General features: G+C 38.2%; 1 protein-coding gene across 1 annotated transcript; it reads right to left on the bottom strand.

The window, feature by feature from the left end:
* Window positions 1-706: 706 nt before the first annotated feature.
* acer2 (alkaline ceramidase 2) lies at window positions 707-16,367 on the bottom strand. Its single transcript, XM_084366782.1, has 6 exons — window positions 15,996-16,367; window positions 15,511-15,625; window positions 11,612-11,753; window positions 10,433-10,570; window positions 4,462-4,599; window positions 707-3,715 (listed from the first exon to the last, which is right to left on the bottom strand). The coding sequence occupies exons 1-6, from the start codon at window positions 16,107-16,109 to the stop codon at window positions 3,529-3,531; spliced, it is 834 nt and encodes a 277-aa protein (XP_084222908.1). The 5' UTR covers window positions 16,110-16,367; the 3' UTR covers window positions 707-3,528.
* Between the last annotated feature and the right edge of the window lie 219 nt (window positions 16,368-16,586).

Genomic DNA, 16,586 nt, shown 5'->3' on the forward strand with positions numbered 1-16,586 from the left:
TGCCCAAACATACAGTAATTTCTAAATTGTTTTGGTAAAATCGCAGTGGAGGACTAAGGAAGATCTGTATATGAATTCAATCACATATTTTTTTAACTATTACAATTTCCTTCTAAGTTTTAGTAAAAACTAGTTCAAAAGGGTCTCTGAGATGCTGCTGAGGTGGCTGAGAGAAATGAAATGAAGCGGATGGTGAAAAATGTTGCCTCCTGGTGGCAAAACGTGTCTCCTGCATCATTGGGAGTCTCAGTCTGACTGCTCAACACATGTAAGACACATGAAGCTATAAAATATAATATCATGAATGTGAACAGTGTGGAGGAAGTACTCAGGTCCTTTACATAAGCAAAAGTATCAATACTATGGTGTATAAATACAAGTAAAAGTTCTGCAGTAGAAGTTCTACACGAGTAAAAGTACAGCTCAGTATTACCTCACAATGCAAAATTGTCCCGTTAGATTTTCATTTATGGAGCATTTAAGGTCCCAAAAGAAAATCTGAATTTTAATCTTAATACAATAATTTGTAAACACAAGCTTTGAGCTTCAACAATGCATCATAGAAGTAGCATAAAGTTATACTTCAGTACCTCAAAATTGTGCCAAAGTTCAGTACTTGAGTAAATATAGTTACTTCACCACTGAATGGGAAAAAACATTTTTAATGCATCTTTTATGTAAAATAAACACCAGTGATCAGTTTGAGCATTAACTTGGTTTATTGCATAAAATAAAATAAAGTACTAATGTTCTAATCTATTACAAACATTTGTTTACAAAACAGGATAAATTATGAAAATAAATACCTCTGTGCAGTTTGTCTGTATTGTCAATGCAAGCAGAGAAAAAACAAACTGAGATTAATATACACATGTAAGTCCATAAATAGGACATTACTCACTGTTATGAGATCATAATCAAACCTCATGCCAAGACAAATATCACGATGCAGAGGGCAGCATCGGACCGGCTGTCCTGTTCACACGAACTCCTTCGATCTGAGGATGACTCACTAAATTCTTACCAACAATCCATCATCATGGATCAGATGCATGATTCAATAGGATTTGCAGCACAATGCAAGCATTCTTGGGCACAGCAACAGTTTTGTTCACATTGTCAATACTGTTCGGAAAGTTTCTCCTGAAGATAACATAAAAAAAAACAACTTTTTTTAAAGAATGTTTGGCAATACAAAGGTAGTAATCATGCAATATCAAAAATCATTCACCCTTCAAATTTGGCTACACATCATTTACAAAAATATAAATGGTTTTGGATTTCACAAAATACTTGTTATTAAAAAATACCACTTCAGAATCACAAAAAAAAATAGTTGTTTTATTTCTCTGTAAATCATGATCCTTCATTTGACCCTTTTAGTTATTTTAGCAGTTTGAGTTCCCAGAAGCCTCTGCAGGAGGACACGAGTAAAACAATATTAGTCAAACAGCTTGAGGCAGTTTTCAAGAACATTTACAACAATGGTTTGTGGTGAAAAAAAGCTTTGGTGCTCCCTCTTGTTGAGCTTTGCAATATACTTCCCTTTTATATTCTGCACGCAGAATTTCTGTTCATTTCAGTGACATGAACACAGTAATCAAACCTTATATGTCCCGCAACCACAACCACAAATCTATTTTCTCTATTTGTTATTTAATGCAATCATTACACTGCATTTCCAGTTTAAGAGTTTATGACACATCACAGAAGGATACAACCTTCTTTCTTTTGCTTTTGAAGTCCACTGTCCTGTTTGATTAAGGCTTTTTTTGCACAGTTTTTATAGTTTTGATGAAATTTAGCACAAAGTCTAAAATACTGAACCTAAAATAAATAACCCTGATAGAAATATAAAGAGCAAGTTCATCCAAAAATGAAAATTCAGTCATTCACTTCTAACTCTCACTGCGATGGAAAGTCGGGTGAAGTTTGTTAGTCCACAAAACATTTCTGGAGCTTCACAGTGAAACAGCATTGCAGCAGTCTTCTAAACAACTGAAGTAGATGGGGACTTGTTTTTAAAATTAAAAAAAACACAAAAAACAACAAAAGAAAAAATAATTATATAAAATGGCTCCATACAGCTTGTCCGTCATTAATACAATTCTCCAGAACACCCAAATGTTGAGCTTGTGCACCCACTTCAGACGGGGTGCACGCTAACACTTCTAGCTTAGCAGCTACAGTGAAGAATTTGGCTTAGAAAAGGGTGTAAATAACGTCTTTTCAAATCAATATGGGACCTCGAAGCTTCTGGAGACCTGGATTACGCCGGACAAGCTGTATCAAGCTATTTTATGTTTTTTTTTTTCTGTCACAGACCCCATCTACTTCCCTTTTATAGGAGAATGCTGCAACGCTGTTTTGCTGTGAAGCTCCAGAAACCTTCACCTGACTACAAACCTTCGTCTGACTTCCCATCGGCATGAAGGTGAGTAGATAATGACTGATTTTTTTCATTTTTGGGTGAACTTATCCTTTAAGAGTTGAGACACCTGGGTGAGAAAAAAATTAAGCATTAAAGGCCGTACATAAGCAAGCAGATATTTGAGTTATAATTGTACTTATCATGTTCTGAAATGCTACGCAGCACGTATTCAGCCAAAGGCTTTGCGAACCATTCTTCATTTTGTGCAAAATAAGTAATTATTTCCTTGAATATTTCAACGCATCTTAATTTCACATTCTGTGTTTTTACTTTTGGTTTTGGCCAATATCAAAGGGTACCTATTCATTCAATAACATATGAATGATACAGAAAATAACTGCATATTACATTGTTAGTTAACTAAATATATACAGGAATATATTAAAACACATTTCTCATATACTATCTTGAACAATCACAATGGCATGCTGGGAGTGAAACACAGCACACCCATAACAGAAAGAAACCTATAGTGTTTCCGATGGTTTAAATTAAATGACTCCATTATGTATTTTTTCAAACACATAAGGCTTGGTGTGAAATACCTTCTTCTCAGCGTGTTGAGCATAGTAAGATCGGATATGTAACATAACATGAAGCTTTGATGCTGAATGCATTGATCACAGTTAATGAATCCAGTGCTTTGTTGTTTCTGGTTTCATGATGGCCAGACTGCACCTATGAGATGCTGTTTTTTATGTTTATAAAGGCAGTACAATGCTTTTATAATGAGGTTTTTTGAATTACTACAAAATGTACAAAATCTTCTCTTGAGAGAAGCCTGAAATGCATAATACTAATACTGACAAGATCGCCTGTGGAAAGCCTGAGTACACTGTAAAGGTTTCTTGGCTTTGATACTGTGACTATTTAAAAAGTCACTCTGTGTCGTGTTAGACAAATTCACGACACCTTCTGTTCTTTGACAGAGTTGCATAAACACTGTTGTGTAGTGAAAACCAGACCAGGGACAGAAAAAGGAAAAGCTAAATCCTCACGATTAGCCTCTATGTGCTACATCACCCAGTCACGAGAGCACCGGTGGACACAACCTGACTGTTTGGACACATCCTGGTGAGAAGCGTTGGGCAGCAGGCTTAAGTCACCTTGATGGCAGATTTCTTGTGGACGCAGAGAAAAGAAACATAGGGCACGCCGATGAAGGCCCATTTCTCGTTGGGCCAGAACATGATGACGGGTCCTCGCTCCGGGGCCTCGGTCGCAACGTCAAAGTAGGCGAAGCAGACGCAACCCAAGTAGGAAGCCAGACAAATGAGGATGTGCCTGTGAGAGAGAGAGGAGTTAGAATGAACCAACAAACATATTATATATTAATACATATATATTTTGGACAGTCCAACGCTTCATTTCAAACACCGAATGGCTCTTTTAAAACATATATTTTTTACATATTTTTTGTATATTTTTCATATATTTTACTTGTAAACTTTTCTGCAACTGTGAAAACACAAGTAATACACTGTAACTCACATATATAGTCTGACCTATAACATTGTTCATTCTTACATATTTTCATTATCATCATCCAGCATTTATGATTCTTGACTTTTGTTGACTTCCTTCTTATTTTTCCTGTTCTTCACTGTGTTTATTGTTAAGCACTAAAATACCTATTTGGCAATAACCCTCATTCTGCTACTCAGGTATTTTGCAATAAAAAACCTTGGATTAACTTTTCACTTTTCTTGATTCTAGTGCAGCAATCTCCATTACTCTTTCAGTTTCATGATCCAGACCCTAGTGTCTGGAAAAGTCTGACTGCTGACTGATCTAATGGAAGCAAGTTGAGTTGTCTCACTACACCGGTGGATTTTTTCACTTGAAAATGAATAAAACTGCATTAAAATTGAAAGATTAAAAGACTTTTAGGACTTATAAGATGGAAATGTTATGTAGTGCTTAAGTCAATTACACTTTAATGTCACAAGAGTGCATAAACTGTGTATAAAAAAATAAACTTAACAATAGTTCAGACAGGACTACCTCTTCTGAGTTGTGTTTGATCTTACCAAGCACAGTGTAAGTAGGGAAAGTTGACAGATGACCACATTTCACAGAATATCCTGTCACTGATCCAACAGAGCAGAGCCAGTGCCCACCAGATCCCTGAGACCAGGCCGAGCTTGAACACACGGGGGTTTTCACACCTGCAAAAACCAAACACAGCACTGAGGAGTGTGTACAACTGTGAAAACACACACATAAATAAACTGCGACCTACAATGTTGTTCATTCTTACATATTGCCAATATCATCAGACCAACAGCAGCTGCTTGTATTTTTACATTTGATATCATTAAATGTGCTAAGTCTTGTCCACGCAAGCTTTATTGTGTGTATGATCTGTGCAAATACAAAACAACATGACCTAAAACATGAAATACATGTCATTCAAATTCACTTATTTGGTTTCTTTTTTACTTGAGGCCTCTATTTGGCAGTAGAAACAAGTTGTAAACACATTATCACCTTTTAAACTGATAGGGTGAACTTGTTGGCAAACAGCTGCCTCTTTATACATTCAGCTGCTGTTAGCTAACGACGCTCAAACCTTCTGTTGGGCTGAGAGGAACTGCAGAGTCGACCCCTTATATAGTTATTTAATAATTTGTCAATACAAACATATTTATTGTAATAATTTAATATCTATTATATTTTGTAAATCTGTCATGGAGTTGATGATTATGATCATTGTATTACTAAAAAGGCAGCAAAACACAATTTTATGTTGTGGAAACACAGACAAATTGGGATGTCTTCTATTAAGAGTGTCAGCTGATACAAGTGGGGGCATGGAAAAACTTTTTAAAAGTAAATAAAAACGTTTTATTTATTGTTTGAATTGTTTGTGGGAGGTCTTTCTCAGAATACACTGGGCTTTGTGTTTAACAGGCTGTGTTTTTCACTCCAGCTCGGTGCTTTTACATTCACACCTACAATGTCCATAGCAGTATGTTTGAGTGTAGGTACACACATTTTTTATCTTACTTTCGGGACCTGACAGAACAGCGACCCGACCATTCTGTTCTATGTCTCTGCACAAATATCTCCCAGTGGACACACCAATGACCTACAGAGACATGTGCTAATCCAGACTGCTGCTGATAAACTATTCTTAGTCTTGTCCTCCTTAGACACACAGACACAGCCGTGCAGCTGACTGGCAAACACCGGGTGCCAAAACAAAGACGGGGGGAAGGAAGCCTGACTAAACTGTGATGACGATGCAACTTAGTCACTTTGACAGTTTGTCACCTTCCCTCAAGTCAGAACATTTGATAAAGTCATATCAGTTTACAAGCACTTCATTTGGGTTGCCATTGTTTCAAGGAGCCAGGAATGTTGGGATGAAACAGCATTTCCAGAAAGGACTACGGCACAACAACAACGCAATAACATTCAGATAAACAACAAGCATCATTCAGCTGCAGACGCCATGGAAATTTTATATGTAAGACCACTTTAAAGCTAGCTTATGTAACTTTTGCAGTGGCTGCCTGTTGTTATTACAGTACAATGGGAATCCTGATGGTATCATCCTATCACGTTGTTAATTAAAATTTACTACCAAAATGATCAGCATTTATTCTTGGCCACCTGATGAATGCGAGTTTGCCATTCATACTCTTTTAGCTCTGTTTTGGTCTCCACCTCCTGAGGTGCTCCGCTATGTCCACTAGGTAGTTGCTAACTGTTTCTGACTGCTGTCTGGTGCTGGACTGGTAGCATAAAGTAGTTTTATCAGAGCTTTCTTTCTACAAAAAGCTGGCTGCTGCAGATTCAAACAAAGTTGATGAGAGTGGAGTTTGTAAAATGATTTATTATAATTTTAAAAAATGTTGTGTCCTGACAAAAACTTTTATACACTTGAAATATATATATATCCTAATAATACTAACACAGTAGAATTCAAAACTGTAGATAAGCAAATGTACATGGTATAATAATTGCACATTTTCATACCATTGTATTCCTTGACAACAGTATACCGCTGCAACAGTACTACAAATGGAGTCATTAAGTCTGTGAAGTGTCTCAGACATGTAAGCAAATGTTACAGTAGATATTGCTGTGTAACTAAATGTAACCTCCATAAACTACTGTTCATAATGCACCTAATAGGGCAGCAAAACCTCCGAGTGTATTTAAATGTAGAAGGGAACGTTTGAATGATTATGGATTCAATTTTAATTTGTTAAAAGCAAGTTTCTTCTTTCAAAAGTCTCGCTTTAAGTGAGTCAATTAGTGAATCAAACTAGCAAACTGTACAGTATGTTACATAATTGGTCCAGAAAAGGAGCAGAAAAAAAGTGGTGTCAAGGCTGCTCACGGGCAACAGGAAGTACAATAATAGATGTCCATTGATGGGTCCTCCCAGAAGGAAATAGGCCATTAACTTGTCATCAATATTGTATTATACTGTAAGTATTTTGATCCATTATTTTCAAGTGGCAGCAAATCCTGACAATGCATAAAGTACAGTAGCTATAGGCTCAGTATCTGCTTTAATGTACTGTACATACAGTACAACTGCCATAAGCTGGTCAACACCCCTTCCTGTTAACAAAAGTACACCGACAGAACCATCACCACATGGCCGGATATCTGGGATACTGAGCCTATCAGCTCAAACAGAAGCGTGGCAGATAAGAAACATGATGTGAAACCAGGACTTCTCCTGAGAGACGCAGCTTGATGGAGAGTTTGACTGTTGGAGGCATAGATAAGTGAAGGAAAGGCCGGTCTGTCTATCTGAGGTGAAGCACTGCTGAGAGGCTTCGCTCACTCAGGGGAGAAGAAAGGAAGAGGCACCACCAGATCTGTCAAATATTTATCAAAGACACTGGAGATAAGTCTTCATGCACTGGTTTCAATGGTGTAAAGGCAAAGATACATACTAGATGTCTACACTTTAAAGAATGTCAGACTGGATTAATTAATCACAGCACATCATACAGTATTGTTGATATTTTCAAAGTGTAAACATGGTGACGTAAGTCTGACAGGGCAGGAAACGAGCCGTCAGACAATCAGACTGGATGTAAACAAGCCAGATTATCTAAATTACTTTATTCTGAGGTAAAGTGAGCATACGCATATTGTTTCTAATGATCACTCACTGCACTGGAAAATGTGTTTACACGCAGCTGCATGGTAATGAAGTACAAATACTTCATTGCTGTACTTAGTCCCAACATCACACGGCTGATTTCAACCTATCAGTGTCATGACGCACGGCAGACGTAGCGAGACTAAATGATGTAACATGACAAAAACAGACAGGGAGGGAGATAAAAGACGTGTTAGTGACTTGTATCTGCAGAGACCATGCAGCCGTCTGCCTGGATTTTCTTATTTTCTTTATTTGTTGCTGTGCGCAGGAGGCTTTACCAACTCAAGATGTCGGTATTTCACATTAAGAATATTATTATAATAATATTAATATGACGTGAGGTTCAGGTAGCTTTACACAGAAATGTCCTTCAGGGGGATACTGTTTTACATTTATACTTTTACCAGAGTCTTTTATTTACACAAGTATCTGTACTTGTACTAAAGGGCACATTACAGAAAATGTTGAATAAGAAAGGACCTTGGTGAGTATTGAACTAGTGACGCTGCAGTTTTAAATGACAAAATAAAGTTTTATTTCCAAATATTTTCAAAATTACCATCTGACTGGTTGTGCATTTACAAATCTGAGAAATTAACCTAAACAATGTACAATGTTGCTGTTGCAGACAGGAAACAATGGCAAAAACTAGGAAAATAAGACGCAAGCAGTAATAAAACTGAATTATTCTATACTGTATTTTTTATTCATTATTCTCTACTGGGCAGATTAAATTGATGGTTTTTCAAAAGATTGTATTTATACATGCTCATATGTAAGGATACACAAGTCTTTTCCCCTACATATAATTTTAGATACAGTATTTTTATAAATTTGTTTGTACTTTGAGGCTACTTCCTTATCAAGTTGTGTATTTTTAAAGCCCTGCGAGACAGCAAAGGGTTAAAACATGAGTGGGCCTTCAGTCAAGAACAACATCTGCTGTTTCAATTAAAGCTTTAAATAATACACAGCTGGTATGATACAGTCTGCGGGTGTTATCCAACCATTACTTTGCTGTGTGAAGATGAACTTTGCTCATTTTTCAGACATAAGCACATTTGGCTGCCACGTATCCTACCTGACCTTTATCAGTAACTCAGCAATTATTGCAAAACTATGACTGGTATTATTGCTTCAAAACTTCCTAGTAATAATAATATATGTAATCTTTGTAATGGATGTCCTGTACATCAGACAAGTTGTTTTTGTCCAACTGGAAGTGACTTGAATGGGTGCCAACAGGCGTACTGTAAAAAAAACAAACAACAACAAAGCAGTCTGTCGTTTCTAAGGGCAAAAGTCCATCAGCCAGGGCCACAGGAATTCTCTCCCACTTAGCAGAACAAAAACAGGCAGCCTCTGTAGATGACTGGCACTTGCAGAAATGTCAAGAATTGCTAACAGGTTGAACAATAGATGACTGAAGGTTAAAAGAGTGACGGTGGTGAGGAAGGGACGTGGGAAACGGAAACAAAGGAGCAGCTCCACATTACTGTGACGAAAGAAGGCTTTAGAGGCACACGCACAAAAAAGGGCATGAGCGGTTTGTTGTGTGTTTTCAGGAACATTCTTTCACATCATAACGCCCTATAATTAGCTAGGAACAGACAACATGTCATCAGACGTTGGGGTACAAAGGGGCAAAGGTGACGTGTTAATGTACTGTAGACCACAGAGACGACACCCTGACACTGTTTTCTTTTTATTGCTTAATAAATTAACATCACAACAGCTGATTTCTAAATGGCTAGGCGACTTTGAAACACAGACATGGTCATTTGTATCTGCTGCTGTATCGCTGTGAGTCCAGCGTAGGGTAGTAACAGCATGAATGTTTAAATGGTAGAGATTTACGCATCAGAAAATTCAAACGAGTTGCATTCTTACGAATTTCAACTAACTCATCTCTACTTTAAGAAATACTAACTGCCAGGTGTAACTGCTGCTAATGCTAATGTTAGCTACAGCTAATGTTAACTTGCAAATACATGTAACCTGTATAGAGTAAAAGCGGTAATATAAAAAGGGTCAATAAACCAATGAGAGGATAACCTCTGTTAAGTTCATAAAATGTGATAATTACCACTTACTCTAAACTGCATAAATAGTACTTTACATCTCTGTAAAAATAAACAAGACAAAGTTGTGTGGTAAGTTTTAATTTATCATTTGCCTCCTAAAACTATATAAAACTTGGAAGTTATTTTGCGGCCTGTGGAGCTACCAGAGCTGAATGCATTTGATCGGACATACTTCAGATTTTCCCGATAGCAACTGATTGATTTCTTTTTCTAAAGTCTTTACTAAGACATTTCTTAAGTTTTAATAATGTAACCTGATTTAGTGCATCACTAGCTAGCAGTTAAGGAACACATCCCACGGTCTTCTTTCACAGGCTCCATGGCTAATTAAGTCAACCTTGAGTTTAGAATTTAAATCAAACTTTGGAGGGACTTTATACACAAACTGCAATGGATTTCAAAATAGTGATGCAACCCACTCTTGTTGAATAAACTGTATTGCTTAAACATGCAGACAATCAATCATCCCACATTCCTGAACCTTGATCAGGGATGATGTGGGTACATAAAAACATCAAATGGAAAAGTTACTCAAACTGAGAAAGGGCTTTTTCTTTAAAGTTAATTAAATAACTATTCAAAATTTAAGACTCACTCCCTAGAACTTGAGTCAAGCTGGTGAATGAGGACGAAATCCTGTGCCACCCTTGATTTTGTTTTTTAGTCCGACATATTTTTTTCCCCTTTTTAACTCCTAATGAAGAAACATAGGTGCATACATAGTATGATGGATCAGGGCTGACCTCAATCACCTGTGTCGTTTAAAAAAACATTTTCACAAACCTTTTCAGCTCAGTGATGAGCAGTGCGGTGCAGGGGATGCCAAGGGTCATGAGTGACAATGAGTTGACCACAGGTTTGACAAAGGCCAGCCCAGTGGTGATCCCTGACAAGATGCCGATGACCACTTTAAACCTTGACCTAGATTGAAGAGCAAAAAAAAAAAAGTCAAAACCGCAGAATTTTGCACTCTATAAACAGCGTGGTGAAATTCAGATGGAACATTGGCTCTTTGACAGAAAGCACTTTAACACACTAACAACCAGATATAATAAAAAAAAAACATGGGGAATATTTAAAGTGACAGGCTGAAGTGAAAGAGCAACCACGACGACTCTGCGACAATGGAAAGAGAAGTAAAGACATGTGATGCAGCTTTTACCGGTGTCAGCTATCTCAGACAGGCCGATTATTAAACAGGGAGTCATGGCAGTGGAAACATCATATGACAGCACGGTTGCCAACAGTGAGCTGCACAGACAAACCTGCTCAGCACTCACATATGAGAACATCCTGTATGTCGACCGGAAATACTAGAGAAAAGTAACACAATGCAGAGAGAAGTTCCCCCTGAATTCACTGATCAGCTGAAGGCCTGTAAACTAACTGCTATTGGATGAAAACCTGCAAGCGTGTGCCAGTTTTAAAGGGACAGTTCACCCCAAAAATCTAAATTATATATTTTTCCTCTTGTCTGTAGTGCAGTTTATCAATCTAGATTGTTTTGGTGCAAGTTGTCCACTTTTGCAGGTATCAGCTATAAAGATGTCTGCCTTCTCTTGTATAAAATGCAACTAAGCTTTTTCTTTTATTTACTTTGTTTGCACACACATGAAATTAGATTAAATCAGATGATTACAGAAAAATAACAGATGTGTCAGGAGATGTGTCAGAAGCCATCACCCTTTTGTGTGTCTCTTTTAGTCTTGTTTAAGTAACTTCCTGACATGGTCGGGACAGCAAAATAGGACAAGACAATCATGTTTGGTGTAGGCTCTTGAAAATGAACGTGATTTGCGAGGGAGGGCAGACATCTTTACAGCCTCTATCTCCAAAACAGCTCACACCGAAACAATCTGGATGGATTAAAGAAAAGACTCTACAGGTAAGAGGAAAACTATGCTGTCCCTTTAAGCCTCAGAAGGTAATTATTCTGATGCCTCGTTACACTGGTCAACATACCGATCCCTCCTGAACATCCTGGGCAGGTATCTCTTGGGAAACCACATGGCGATGGCACACATTAGCACCCAGAGAATCGCCAACTCATCCAGCATCTGACCGAGGAAGCTTAGGGTGGCGTGAAAATATGTCGATCCGATGCCTGAAAGACAAGAGACGCGGAAGCAGAAAATACGTTTGTCAGGAAAGAGAGATGTCAACAGTGTGTTTATGAGATCCTTTTAAAAAATGCTTATATTGTCAATTTTTTTAAATAAAAAAGGAAGGTCAAAGACATTAAAAAAATCAAGACTTGACAGTTTGTGTCTAAAAATGTAGCTGAAAGGACACAACCTCTTTAGTTTTGCAACTTTAATGTTGTGAAATGATAAATAAATGAACCTTGTAACCTTATAATCTTTGTGTCAGGAACTACAAACTTTGCTGAAACTGCAAAACTGTGTTTATTTTACTAAGTGCACAGCTGACATGTTCTCATTTCCAGTTGTCAAATGTGACCAACGTGATGAAAAAGTTGCAAATGTCACCTCTAAATGAGACCACACAGAGGCCCAACCATCAGTCATCCTCATAAAGTCACTCACTTTGTGCCTCTAACACTGAGAAACACCTGCAGTTTTAGGCCAAAAAAACACGCAAAACCTTTACAAATAGTTAAAAATAGGAAGTGGTGTCACTGTGAGTTTTAAAGTGCTGCAGAGGGACGGCTCGGTTGGTGCCCGTTTGTTATCTCGGTCCAACAGACCTTCTTTTATCAGCACAATCTGTTTTGAGAACAGGCTCTGCAGGAGATTCCTACAGTTCAACAAACTTCTTTTCTAAAAAGGGACCGAACGTATACAGACTCTTAACTTTCTCATGGAAGTAGAGTCATTTTGTCAACCAAAAAATGCCAAACATTAATCGGTTCCAAGATGTAAAGTGTAAATATTAGCTGCTTTTTCTTAGTCTAAACAAAATATTTGGGATTTTTGGACTGTTTGGACCGGGAAATTGTGACCATTTTTCACAACTTTCTGACATTTTATAACCAAACTATTAAATTATGAGAGAATATAGCAAATGTCTACAATTGGTATTGGTAGCAGTCATCCCAAACTGTATGACAGACACACACAGCTGAGGCCAAAACCAAAGAAGGGAAGCTGAATGTTGTTGTTGTCATACGAGAACATATAGGTTTGTTTTTCTGCTCATGTCAAAGTCCATCCCAACTGCAGAGACAGTGGAGGAGAGATGAAACCATGTAACCCCTTGCAAGCTGTGTTTTGAAGTTTTACCCGCCTTCAGATTCCTGAAAATGTAGTCAGAGCTGCTGTGTTATGGAACAAGAACGACTGAAATTAGAAGGCTGCTTTCATTTCCCTTCAGTTAGTTCACTGATGGGACGACTCTTATGTGAAAAGACAAGTTTAATACAATATCAGACCGAGCAGAACGACAGTTAATGACCTCTTTTACATCTGAGCCATTGTTCGAGTTCTTGTGGCTGAGTCAGTTATGCAAATCGGCTGCAGTTGTTTTCTGTCGTCTACTGAGGTCACCTGTCAGGAACAGAGGGAGGTCTGTCAGGTTATCTCTGCTGACGCTGCAGCCCGATGTTCCCTCGCTGCAGTGAGGGAACAACTGTAATCTCTTCAGGACTGTCATTTACATACAGCAGCACCATTAAAGACTGAATTTACTGTGTCAAATCAAATGAAACTTTAGGCAATGGGCTTATTCATCCCACCAATGAATGAGCCCAGTCATAGTCTGTACAAGAGGGTAAAAATGATTCAGGGTACCCTAAAGCTATAACTGAGAACAGTGAGGGAGGCTACAGCTGAGGGAACACGTCCTAGCAGTGTTTTTGTTTTGTTTTTGTTGGTTCACTTACATACAACTTACAGTATGTATGTAAGTGCTTATGTTGTAATCGTTAAGTTGTTTTGTCTCTAAAATGTAAAAAAAATGGTGTAAAAATGTCGAGCAGTGTTTACCAAAGCCTAATATTCAGTTTGCAACAAAACTTTGCAAACATGTCCATAAAAATCAGTCCATTAAAATGTTTTAAGAGTCAGGAATTTTGATTTGTTTGCGTAGTTGGGACATCTCCAGGGGTCATACTTGAATAAACTCCTCCTAAGGCATTCATTCTTTTGAAAGAATGGTTCAAAGTGATGAAAATGTTTCACAACATAGCGATTCATTTAATGGCTGAAAGCTAATCAATTAATCATGGCAGCTAAATTGGGCTGCAAGTACAGATTATTTTCATTTTCAAATGATCCGCAGCAAACTGTCAAAACCTCCCAAATATTACGTTTACTTTCATGTAAGACTAAAAAATAACAGCAAATATTTACATCTGAGAAGCTGAAATCTGTGATTTTTTGCTAAAAAAATGACTTTAAAAGTTCTTCCTTTTATCAAATCGTTACCAAATCCTATCAAATCAATCAAAATCCTTGCCAAGTAATTTCCTGTCTTTAAATACAGAGCCAACATTTCTGCTTTTTAGTTGAAAACAGTCCAAAAACCCCCAGGAAATATTCAGTTTACTCTCATAGAAGACCAAGAAAACCAGCAAATATTCACATTTTTCGAAGCTAAAACCAGTCACTTGTTGCTTCAATGTGACTTGAGCAATTTATCTTTTATCTAAATGATTGCCATCTTAGATAATTATGACAAATTGATTACTCTAATCTGCTAATTGTTTCATAAGTCAAGGTCAAGGTCAAGGTTAAGTAGTGCATTTTCTCTTCTCTTGTGGCAGACCTCACTCTGACACATGCTTTGTATATTTAAGCCTACAGCAGATATAAAGCACGTTTTAATATCAGATTCACGGTCATATAAACAAACACATGTAATACTAGCCCAACACTTAAGGTGCCATTTGAAAGAAAGACTCAAAAATCTACTTTTCTTACAAATAGCACAGGCCATATATAAACAAATACCCCTTTTCCACTGGTCAAAAATCCCACTTAAACCCACTAAGATCTTTTGTGTGCAATGGGAATGCGTACACTCGGCATTTACACCCGGGTCGAATTCCCCCATGCAAAGTGATGACGCGTTATCGACTTCCTGTGGTGGCGCGTAATTAAGGAAGGAATTTGGGATGCGTGCGGTCTATTCAAAACCCAAGGAAGCCAATTTCCGTAGTGGCTGAACCATGTAACTACAACGTCACGTGATGCCCTACGGCCCAAAAAGAAATGTTCCCATAGGCTAACATTGTGGATATGTTTTTGAGCGTCACAACCTCGTTTCACCGTCATAATCTGAGCTATTCAGTCCAATAGCATTTGGAAAGTCTAGAAGAGCCGCACGATTAAATTATTTTAACCTCATTCAAGTTAGCCGGGCACTAAGCAGGAAGCTAGGAAGTTCTAGCGCGGCCAGAAGTCGAGTGTTTTTGGCTTCATGCACCACTGAGGAGCTTTCATAGGAATAAACGGGGCTCCACCTCAAAGGCTGTGTCCATTAGATATAGGTCCATGGGTTTATTGTTGTTTTGTTGTTTTGTTTCCAGTGCATTCGTGACACAAAACTTGATGTCAGTGACGTACAACGTGACACGTCAGAAAAAAACAGCGTAGACCTGCTAATTTTGGTGGAAAAGCGGAAAAAGTAAAACAATTGTCCTTTAAGGTCAGTTTGTCTATTCAGTCAGGAAACAAAGAGTTTGTTTTAGTTTGCATTAAAAAAAGGTTTTTCTCTTCTGATTAAAATTTCTTCCCCAAAACTACATAATGCACCTTTAACAAAATATAAACATTTCATATACACATGGATAAGTACTAGTTATTGTTTTCTGCTTGTTGAGCTGAGTGAAGTTAGAAAACTGAGCAGAAAACATGAAAGGTTAAAAGGTCACCACACAGACAGACAGCCAGCCAACTTACCAACCACAACCAGCAGAATCCATATGAGGTAAATCCCACTGTTGAAATGTGTTGCATATTGGCGGAACAAGCACATTAATATGGGCGGCAAAACAAAAAACAAAATGTTGCTGATCTGAAATGATAAACAAAAGGAAAAGCTATGAGCAAAAAACCAATACATCACACTTGGACTGATCGTGTGGCTCAGTGACAACGTGCTCGTCAGAAGTCGATCAGTGTTTTATAACAAACTGTCAGCCAGAGCAAATGAAGAAAAGGAGGATCTGTAACCTGAGGCTAACAGTAAAAAGGAAACACATCATGCTGCTAAAGCAGCCCACAGTCAGGTGTAACTTAAAGCTAGCTGTGGCTAACCTGGGAGTCATATAAAAGCTATAAGAAAGCAGTGCATCACAAAAGAAAAACAAAGCCAGAGAAGCTGCGGTCTGTCTACCAGCTGTAAACAAAAACAAAACCAATCACAATGAGTCCTTCACACCGACCGTGTTGTAAAACTCTGCGATGCTGGGGTATATTAGGTAATTGCCTTCACACCAGTCCACCTCGGAGCTGCCAGCCTGCAACTGGTCCCAAAAAATCAGATTAACGTTACTCATGTCTGGACTAGTTCTGTCGGATGTACAGTGAGAGCCGAGCAGACAACACTGCGAAGATCAGAAGAAAAGAAGAAGAAGAAAAAAAACACTCGAGGAGGAAAAGTCACTATCCCTCGCTAGATGTTATCGTTTGAGACCTGACACGTATTGCACATCCACCAATGTGACAGAGTACATAAATCGTCGCTGCGCTGCATTTTTAAAGCCTCTGTCCGTCCACAAAGCGTCCTGTCCAGCCTGTCGTGACGCGCTGTGCTGTGCATTGACAGCTGCTCCGTCGCTGGCCAAAGAGTGTTCGAGCGCGGCGGGAGGGTTCCCTCCCGTCTGCTTCCGTCTTCGGTGAAATGAGACCACAGCGGCCTCGGCTCCGGAAGTCCTCGTTTATTTTTGTTTTTATCTTCTAATATATAACCTAAACAAACCAGCAAATGGAGAGGTGATTGATTAACTTTAAACAAACGTCATGATTAAACACGT

This window comes from Pagrus pagrus (genome assembly GCF_965226575.1).
Source record: "Pagrus pagrus genome assembly, chromosome: 2".
Taxonomy (NCBI): Eukaryota; Metazoa; Chordata; class Actinopteri; order Spariformes; family Sparidae; genus Pagrus; species Pagrus pagrus.